Below are 10,000 nucleotides of genomic sequence, written 5' to 3' on the forward strand. Positions count from 1 at the left end.
CTCCTCGAACGGGGTCCGGGTTTGCCAAAAAAACAATAGAACAAACAAGGTTCAGGATTTAGCACACAATGGATTTAGCACAGAAAACAACAGGAATTACGACACTATACAGCCAATGAAATATAGCGTTCCACAAGAGACACGACCCTACCCAAAAAATAAGGCTGCTGTTCCAGATGTTCCACGGTATGGGGAGTTGCTTTCTACACAGCGGGTCGTGCAAGTGCTAATTTTCATCAGCGGAAGAAAAACAAAACAAAAAACAACTTCGAGCTCGATATTCGAAACGAAAAATGCAAGCTTCCCTGTGGTGGCGGAAATAAAGCAAGCAAAATGTTTGTCACTCCTGCTAATTGACCTCCTTTCGACTTTTGAAGACAACAAACGCAACGGGTAATTCCACCCTTCGCACTTGGGCCCATAAATCAACAAAAAATATTGGTCCGTAAATTGAAATCTTGAGCTCGTTAGCAAGAGGTATATATCATCACCATAAAAATTAACCGAAAAAGACGGTGCTATGATTACCTCATCTCCCGATTTCTAAAAACGACAAAACCAACGAGTACATTTCCAGTGATACTTGCAAAACAAATGACTGTCTTGATCGCTAATATGGCAGTATCCAATGAAGTCACCATCACGGCTTTTGGCTTTAGGTCACCTGATGGAGCAAGCAAGAGGAATAATTGAATGAGGGTAAAGTAATTTTGCTTAAACAAAACCATTAAATTTCATTTAGAACGTATTGGAGAAAAAAAAAGAATCGGGATCGACGACTTAAACGCAATGAGACAAACTAAAATCACCTGCATGAGAAAATGTCACTATGGACAAAAAAGAAGCTTAAAAAAAGGCACAAAAAAATTGTCGCTCTTAGATTATTGCATGTTGCTGTCCCTAACCTCAGCTTCTTCTTCAAAAGAACTTCAAGGGCATTTTTTTTCTGAATTAGTGCAACTGAAGCAACGTTAAATTTGCAAAGGTAATCGCATGGGGCCGAGAAAATTAGGGATTGATATAATGCGTACTTTCAGAAGGTGCATAAATTGCCCGAGTCGCGCAGCAACGAGGGAAATTCGTGCAACGTCTGAAAATACAAGCTGTGATATTAATCCTTAATATTACGAGGAAACTAGAGATTGCGTGTTAATAATGTAAAGGGCAAATTTCTCTTTTATTAACAAGGCCAAAAAGCCCACGCTGTTACGCAATTTTTGGATTAAGCCATTTGAATAAAACACACGAATCAGAGGAAACTTTATTATTGTACAACAACGTCAAAGAAGTGAAACCAGCCCTGCTAAAAAAAAATTACTAAGATAATAATGAAATTAATTCTACCCGAGACAATTACCAAAATTACTGATAAATGCCATCTGTCTCAGGCAATCAACTTTTAATAATTTTGCCCTCTATTTTATAATAGAAATCTCTCTGACTTAAACGCCCTAAAAAGGAGGAAAAGCAAAGCAGCCAATATAAATATCCTTTCATTAAATCCACTATTGTTTGCGGGAGCATTAAGCAAATTTTGAAAGTTCAAAAAAGGTATTATCTTCAAAATTGGCCGGAAGATTTTTATTGCTCCGCCCCGTGACGGTACCAGTGACCGGAGTAATCAGTAAATTTATTTTCTCCGTGCGTTTTCATTCGGTCTACCTGTCAAAGGACCGTCGGTCTGTGTTTTCTCGTCCCAAGGCCTGACCCTTTCATGAGACGTAAACAGTGTTTTAGGCGAACAAAATTCCCTGAAACAATTATAGGTCGCACCAAATTGGTCAATATTTCAATCTCCATTGCATCTCTGTCCATCTGTTTACCTTAATGAAACCATCTTGTCATTTCCTTCCTTGCTAGCTTGCGACAAGTGTTCTCGAGTAACAATAATATATTTCCTCAATAACAGTTGATTATAAGTCTCCTTTTTAGTTTTGTTTTTTTTTTTTTTTGTTCTTGTCGCTACTTTGTTTTAGTAAATAGCTGTGGCGGGGCAAGTCCTTCACAATACTAATGAACAGGAAAGGATAAGATATCATCCAATGCACACTTCTAGAAAATTACAAGCATGAACAAAACTGAAATAGTCAATATTCGGCTTTCTTTGCGACATCTCGACGAGGCGTTCGGACGGTCACGTTCTCAGCGTCATGGTAAAATATGGAATTTCCGGAGTTCCGCCACACTTACCGATCCATCTGCCTGAACTATTTCGCAATGTTACTACATGTAATTTTAGTTATCTTACCACGTGAACGTTTTCAAATATCCTGCGGGTATTTGGGTGTCTTGAAAACAAAGGCCCCAAAGACCCCGAGGACTCGAAAACGAATGGAAAACCTCTTCCTCCTCCTTCCTTTCCTTCGTGAAAGTGAAAGCTGGGTAATTCGCCATATTTAACTGAGTAGCCATGCTCCACGTGTGGCCAGGCATCTTCATTTCCGGGGGATTAAAATAGGCCCTGTAACACTCTAGGTCTAAAAACCAACTTTAGGCCTAGTGTTAGCCAAATTGAGGGTTTTGGGTGAATTTCTTCGTTTTCGAGTTTTCTGGGTCTTTGAGGTCTTGGGTCTAGGGGTCTTAGGGGTCTTGGTTTCCAAGACGTCCCAGGTATCCTCCTCACACAGCAAATAATGTCCTGAAGTATGCTGGCTTTTGAAAAATTCAATTAAGAATAAGAAATATTACTCGATTCAAGTCAAGTAAATAAGATGTGGCAATAAGCTTGTCAAAACTGGAAGCAAGAAAAGCGTTTGTAAGACAGCTTCCGAAGGACTTAGTTTACTTAATTTGCCGTCAAAATAACGCAAATTAGAATGTTTTAGGAGAGAGTATTTGTAGAAAATAACATCCAAAGAATGAACCAGTAAACAAACCATGAAATCATCTCTGAAAAACTAGAAAGCTAGGTTCTCGCGCTCATAAGCTCTGCCAATCGTCCTTGTTTGATAAACACGTTTTTTTTTTAATTAAAAACTACGAATCAAGTTATTCACTCCATATTGTCCATAAAAAAACGTTGTTTTGAATAGCAGTTTGAATTTATAAACGCTAAAATCTTGAAAATATTTTAAAGAGGAACTTCAAAGACTAAAAAAATTATTATGATTAAAGCAAGTGAACACACCTATTTGATTCGACCGAAAACAACCGATTGACCACCTTGTTAAGATCCTCTAGCTAGAATTAAATGTACGAAGTGCTTTTTATCAGAGACGTTACGCTTTTTTTTTCTTTCTTTTCCTTAATGCCGCCGATTAAACAATATGAATAATTTGAATTATTGCTTAATTCACTACACCGGTAAATTCCAAAAAGTATAAGTGTTACTTCCGGAGTAAAATATTATAATATCGCCTCTTAATTCTTCCAACGGCAACAATATGAATAATTTGAACAATTGTTTCCTTCAGCCGGTATAGTGATGATTTGGAATAATAACTTTTCATATAAGAAGAAGAGTTCAAGTTTTGTGACGAATTTGAAAATCCTTTTAGCATTGATAACGCAACAAAACATCATAATAACGCCTCGAAATTCTTCCAACGGCCTTATTAGACCTTATTAGACAACCTCGCGAACTCACTGCTAAAAAGTGATCTTTTGATGAGAATCGAAACGGAGGAAGGGCGGGAAGGATTACAATCCAATTCGGACTTTTTTTCTCTGTTGATTTAGTGGCGTTTATATAACTAACATAATTTAGGCTTGTCACTCACGTTTTCAGTTGAATCCTATGAATAGAGACTTACCTGATATCGACTGATTCCCCAACAAAAGAGGGTTTTACGATTAAACGTGAAGCAGTTTTTAGTTACAGAAAAAATATTCCACACTCGAAACGTTTGAGCCGCAATTGGCTTTGCAGAGAGCTTTTTAACATATCAGTGAGCTCTATACTGAGACGTAAGGAGCACGAATCAACCAATCAGTTCGTTAGTTGATCGATCCACGATGATGACTGGATGGTTTGCTTAGTTAAATAGAAAATTTATTTCCCGAAACATACAAAGCCGTTTGGTTTAAAGTAAAAAGTAATAAATATAGAAAAGGGAAAATGGAGGTAAAAATTGCTTTGGAGATGGTAAATAACAGAAGTAATGGTACATCAGTGTCCTTCATAAACGTAAACAATTATAACACAAACTACAAGGTGACAAAGGCAACGGTATTGAAACGCAAATGGCAGCGACTCCGTCAGAGGCAATGACATTGGCCTCAGGTAATTACGACTTTCCTGTTTCCGTTTCCAGTTTCACGATTCCGAGTTCCGGACTCTGGTTTTCCATACGCACCTTAGCTATTAGCCAGTGGAAACTTCAAATTTTGTCACAATTAGAATTGGACTGTAAACCACATAAGGTATTAAGACAAGGCTTTGCTAAGGTTTTTGCTAATTTTTTTTTTCCGCGCTAAAATTAAATTTTGGTGGCAACTTTGAAGTTCCATGTCTGTTACGACAAAATTCGTTTGTCACAAGGTCGTCCCTATTTTTCTCTTCGTTTATTGTCGGTCGGTCGGAGAAAAATAAAAAATAAAAAACAAATAAAAGGAAGTTCAGAGACAATCTAAAAAAGCTGCAGAAAGAAACGAGAGGCAGGGGGGAAGAAACGAGTACACACGAGGACTAAAGACATTACGCGGTTTACTCTCGGGTTGAATCTGAAACTAAACTATGTACGGTAAATGTTTATAAGGGGCCGACCTTACCAAGTGTCATTGAGTTAACAGGTACTAGTAAGCAAGGATTCCTTCTTTACGAGTCTTGACTTAACCAAATCTACGCCGTATCGATCAAGTACCAGATAGTGACCTCTATTCGCACTGAGGCATACGAGCCACCGCATACATTCTTCAATTATCTCTTGTTTATTCTCTGAGAAGCGATGGCATTTAACAGATTGTGGGGACAACAGCTTATGTGACTATGAGTGCTTAACTTGAAGAGAAGAAAACAAAATTGTGTATAATATAATTGATTTGTATACGGTAAATAATTAATGATTGCAATTTTTTCCCATTAATTTGTAGAAAAAAATTAACTGCTGGGTTATATATTGAGATTATTTATAACTGCGGACAACAAATGAGAGGAAAGTATCAAGTAATTTCAGTAAATATCTGTTTAGAAGGAAGGTGGGCTAGAATTTTCGAATATTCAAACTCAGACTTTCGAGGCGAACTAAGATTTTGGACTACTTTTTTCTGAACCGATCTCCTAGATATTTCAGAAAAGTAGTCAATCGATAGTGAAGAGTGTGAAGAGTGCTTATAGAAATTTCGAAGCCACATTGAAGAACGCCAGAATTTTATTGAGCTAAGTAAAAATCGATTGTGATATTGGAAATATACTTTTTGAAGGTTTATAACGTCTCATTTTCGACGCAGTCATAGCAAAGCTCCGCGCCAGCGCGGAGCACCATGGTTAAGAAAACCCATGACGTCATACGTACGTCCGTAGGTACGTCCACCCCTCGATGTCTGCCAATGTGACCAATATCATGCATGCTAGTTTACAGCATACAACTTTGATACTAGACATCCATATTTTGATCAATTGACACCTGTCAAAACAAGGTATGCGCTGACCAATATCAGGTGACCATATCGCGGGTTCAAGCTTAGAGCTCAACGAGGTCAGCTTTTGTTTAAGTTGACCGCTGACCAGGTACTGGTTTTCGATTGCATTGCAGGCTCAACCCAGGTTAGCTCGCCTAAACATAAGTGAGGCTTCATTTTTGGCGTTTTGTGGTTCGACGCGGCTACACGCCCATACTATGTCAACTACACTTCTTACACAGTCAACGCTTTCGCGTTCAGGTGGAAAACGGTTTGGAAAATGTTTTCTTTCTGCATTTTTCGCTGGTCTCAATCCAGTTTGAAATATCAGGATATCTGTGGTCCACACTGGCGGCTACGCAGTTATTCAAGTCAAGCATCGGCGGGATGTAAACTTAAAGCTGAGTGTTTATTTTTAATTTGCTTAGAGCTGCTTTTTTCTCTGTATTGCAATTTTTGGCATATCTTTAGAAGCTCTGATAAGGTTACATGATGCCTGGAGGACCTATGACTAGAACAGAAGCGAAAGGAGAAGGAAAGAGAACGACAACGACAAAACAGAATACCAGTAGTAGTTCAAACTTGGTGGAAGAAGTTACTCCACAAATTCTTACCTTGGGCACTAAACCGTTTGTTTTTTTTGCAGATGCTATTTTAAAAAGTGATTTAATCGGTTTTTCCTTTGTTTAGGAATGAAACTTGAACGTTTATTCTCAACTGGAATCAAATAACAATTATCTGTACTCTTTTGGACATAAAGGAATAGTTGATTTGTTTGTTTGTTTTGCTCTAAGATGCGAGCGAATAAGTGCTTCTGTTTTTCGATCTGCCTCGACAGTGACAATAAAATTAATTAATGAGTTCTCGTAAAATTAGGGAGAAACATTACTAGGTTGTGTTTCCAGAAGTTTTTTTCAATTGAAGCACCTAATAAAGGTAATTTGTTGGAACGGATCTTGTTTAAAGTTTCATTGTCTTTCTTGATTGCATTGCCGTATTTTGCCGATTCTTGTTCCAAGCCAAGCTGGCGTGTGTCAGTGAAATACATCAAAATGTGAATGATGATCTCGTTTTCAGAGATACAGTGGAATAAAGTGCATCAGTAAAACTCTTTTTTGACCTTGAACTGACAAAGTTTTTTTCTTATGGCTTCTAATTTAAGCGTGATTCTTATTCGCTGGCTATTGACATTTGACTCTGAAATGGCTTTTTTCCCTTTTCCACTGATTCGCTCGCTGAGGGTGTGCTTGTTTTCTTTTAAAACTCATGCGGTTCAAGAAAAATTCATTGCCAAACTGGTGAATTCCAAAGTAAATTACACTCGACAAACCGATATCGTACTCTTCGCTTCGTGATTCATGCGATATCGGTTTTTAGCGTAAAATGTAGCGTGGAATTCACTAGTCAGGCAGTGAATTTTCCTACAGAAGAAAGCAAAGAAAATGATTAATTATTAAAGCAGCATTCGAAACCTTTTATTTTCACTAACCCTTCCGGCAGTAAGAATAAATAACCAGGGAGCTCCGCTTTTAGGCTAGGCTAAATCTATAGAATATTTTAATCAAACGTCCCCCAAAATTTTTCGGGGATAAAAGGATCATACGTAGTTTAAAGTATTCGATCAGACCCGTCACAATTGCTCGACCTTTCGGACGAAACAAAAAGAACCACCAAACAATTTCTATAGACCTGAATTGAAACATAGTTGATCTAGGGTAATTGAAAGCAAGAACATCTAGACAGATAAATATTTTGTAGGGCGGCTGCAAACTCATTAAAGTAACTTTCAAAACATTGGGGAAACAATTTTAGGTAATTCTGACGAATTTTAAGTCGTCCGTTTCACGTTAGATGCCCCTGCACAATTAAAAAATCATTCTATTCAATGATGATTATTTTTAATCGATTGTAACTACTGCTAGAACAATATGAACTGGACGATCATTCATTCGATGATCTCTCTTGGGAAACAAATCATCTATAATTATCTGCAATTTCAGTTTACGTGAGAGTAATGTTTCATGAAATCGTTTCCATTTGTACGTTGCACTTAGTTCATTTTAGGACTTGTAAAGAGGAAAAAATGTGTCTGTTCTTTTTTAGTGATGACCAATTAAACGGCCACCCGTAAAAGCCGGCCAGTAAGCAAAGTCCCGATGAGGGCTTTTCTATGGTTTTTACCTCTATTAAGCGGCCAGGCCGCTTTAACCGGCGACTATCCATTTCCCCGTGGGTGGCCGTTAATAGGTCTTGAACTGTAATACAAAGAATACTTGAACAGTCTATAACAGTATACTCCTGAGGACTATGAAATATTTAACGAAGGGGAGAGGTAATAGAATATCCAGCACTAGACACCGACACTAGGGTGAATAGTTGTTTTAGTAGACTGGGTCTAAAATAGTGAGATTATTTTGCACAAAAAGATGATTTTAACTCATTTATTCCTGCAACGATTGCAATGTTTTAGGGCACAAATCCAGCGCGAGTGGCTCGGAGGTGAATAGCAAAGGATATTAGCAGAGTTTGAGTAGCCAAGCAGAGAGAGCCTTGTAAACGCTATCCACTGATATATTACATACTAAAATCTGATGTAAGACTAATGCATGATTTCGTAATTGGTTCTAAAGCATCGCGTGTCACTTGGAGCTTCTTTTAGAAACTCCCTCTAAGGTTTAGGAAGTGTATGATCTAATGCACTATAGTTACGTAGATGACGCCCAGTCTGGTTACCATTCCTTCCTAAGAAAGAGTTACTAAGGCCGGGAATGGTGTAGTCATTCAGTAGTTGTACATAAACGTTCTCTCGACGCAGTGCCTTCATTCATCAATCGTATCCCAAGAGAGAACGAATATCATGACCTGCAGGCAGAGAAGTTCACATGAGAACTGAGTTTCTAGCGGCTTGAGATTGGAATCTTTGCTAGCTTGCCGCAATTGCTCCACGAGGGGGGCTGTGCAATATTCAAGAGACTCCATATGCAGCCAGTTGGAAGTATTTCTTGGATTTTCATTTAAGGAAGGTTGGTGGTAAATTCTTGTTTCACTGCAATTTCAACTATTCCAAGTTATCAATAACCCTTCCTAAATTTTACAAAGAGTGCATTATGACATGGGCCTCCTTAAGCTGCGTAAGCCCTTCCTTAGCCTCGGAGATTTATGAACAATTTTATGGAAAAATAGGTTCATCTGCATTGAATCCCGCACAGTTTTCAACCAAAAGTTAATTGATGTTGCTATTATAACTGTTCGGAACCTCCTCGACTCACATGGCAATTTCAATTTCAATTTCAGTTTACCTACAACATGCACACCTCTCACCCATTGATCATTATTTCCTTTTTAGTCTCTCTTTTGCCATCCCGGAGGAATAGCGTAGATAAAGACAAATGAAAATGCAGCTCTTTTACACGATTGTTATGTAGGTTTGGATAGTTTTTTACTACACCTTGGAAGGGAAAAGCTTGATGTTGAAAAGATTCATTCGAAACTATTGTATGAAACGTTTTCTTCTAAAATCTCTTCTAACCCTACCTATATGAAAAAATACAACGAAATGTTCAACACAAAGACATTTGAACTAGACTGGGAAAGAATATTTTCTTTGCCTTTTAAAATAACGTTGAATACAATATAAAGTTCTTCATAGAATTTGTTATACACACATTATGCTCTTCAAATTTTGTTTAGCCGATTCCCCTTTATGTTATTTCTGTAGTAAAGAACTGGAGACATTGGAACACTTCTTTTTTTACTGAAGTAAGGTTAGCACCTTTTGGAATCGGCTAAACCTTCTCCTCAAATCGCAAAAGTTAATCTCTAAAAGCTTCCATATCAAAGATATTTCATTTGGCTTTTTTTTTTGGCGGATAATGTTGATGACAATATTCTAGTTAATTACATTATACTTAAGAGCAAATACCTTATTTCTAGCTGGAAATTAAGCCAAACGTTTCCCACTATTGCTCTGTTAATATCAAAATGCAAAACAACAGCAGGAAAAATAACAAACTCCACTTTCATAAAAAATGGCATCAATTTTTTACCCATAATGGGGCATGAGCTATTACCTCCAACTCCTAAATTAAATTAATACTGTAGTATTGTAATATGTTGAAATGTGCATAGTGCGTATAGCTTAGATGTTTAGTGTAGTTCGGATGTTCTGTGTTTATCATAGATAGGTAGCGTAGTTTCGATATATAGGTCCGATCTATAGTTTAAAATTAACATGTAAACTAATAAATGTGGATATATTAAAAAAAAAATTTCTTAAGGAGTTGTTAGCGCCATCCAAATTTCAGGTAACCTCCTGTAGAAATCAAAGAGAAGAAAACGGGCGTTGTTCAAAATGCAATAAGAAATGCGATCTCTGTAAAAAAAATTTTAATTCAAACTTCTAAATTTCAAAGTTCAGCTACTGGTCGTCATTATTCCATTC

The 10,000-nt window shown here is 37.4% G+C and overlaps 1 protein-coding gene across 2 annotated transcripts in view; it reads right to left on the reverse strand.

The window, feature by feature from the left end:
• Window positions 1–10,000, reverse strand: part of LOC137967388 (neuropeptide FF receptor 2-like) — a 39,399-nt gene that overhangs the window by 14,130 nt on the left and 15,269 nt on the right. The window contains exons 1-2 of one of the 2 annotated variants that reach the window (XM_068813927.1): window positions 810–944; window positions 529–664 (exon numbers count right to left, since the gene is read on the reverse strand). In XM_068813927.1, coding sequence (XP_068670028.1) covers window positions 529–641 — 113 coding nt within the window. In that variant the 5' untranslated portion in view covers window positions 642–664; window positions 810–944. Of the gene's footprint in view, window positions 1–528; window positions 665–809; window positions 945–10,000 lie in introns of those variants that run through there. The other variant, XM_068813926.1, reaches the window with a different exon arrangement.

This window comes from Montipora foliosa, chromosome 8, assembly GCF_036669935.1.
Source record: "Montipora foliosa isolate CH-2021 chromosome 8, ASM3666993v2, whole genome shotgun sequence".
NCBI classification, from domain to species: domain Eukaryota; kingdom Metazoa; phylum Cnidaria; class Anthozoa; order Scleractinia; family Acroporidae; genus Montipora; species Montipora foliosa.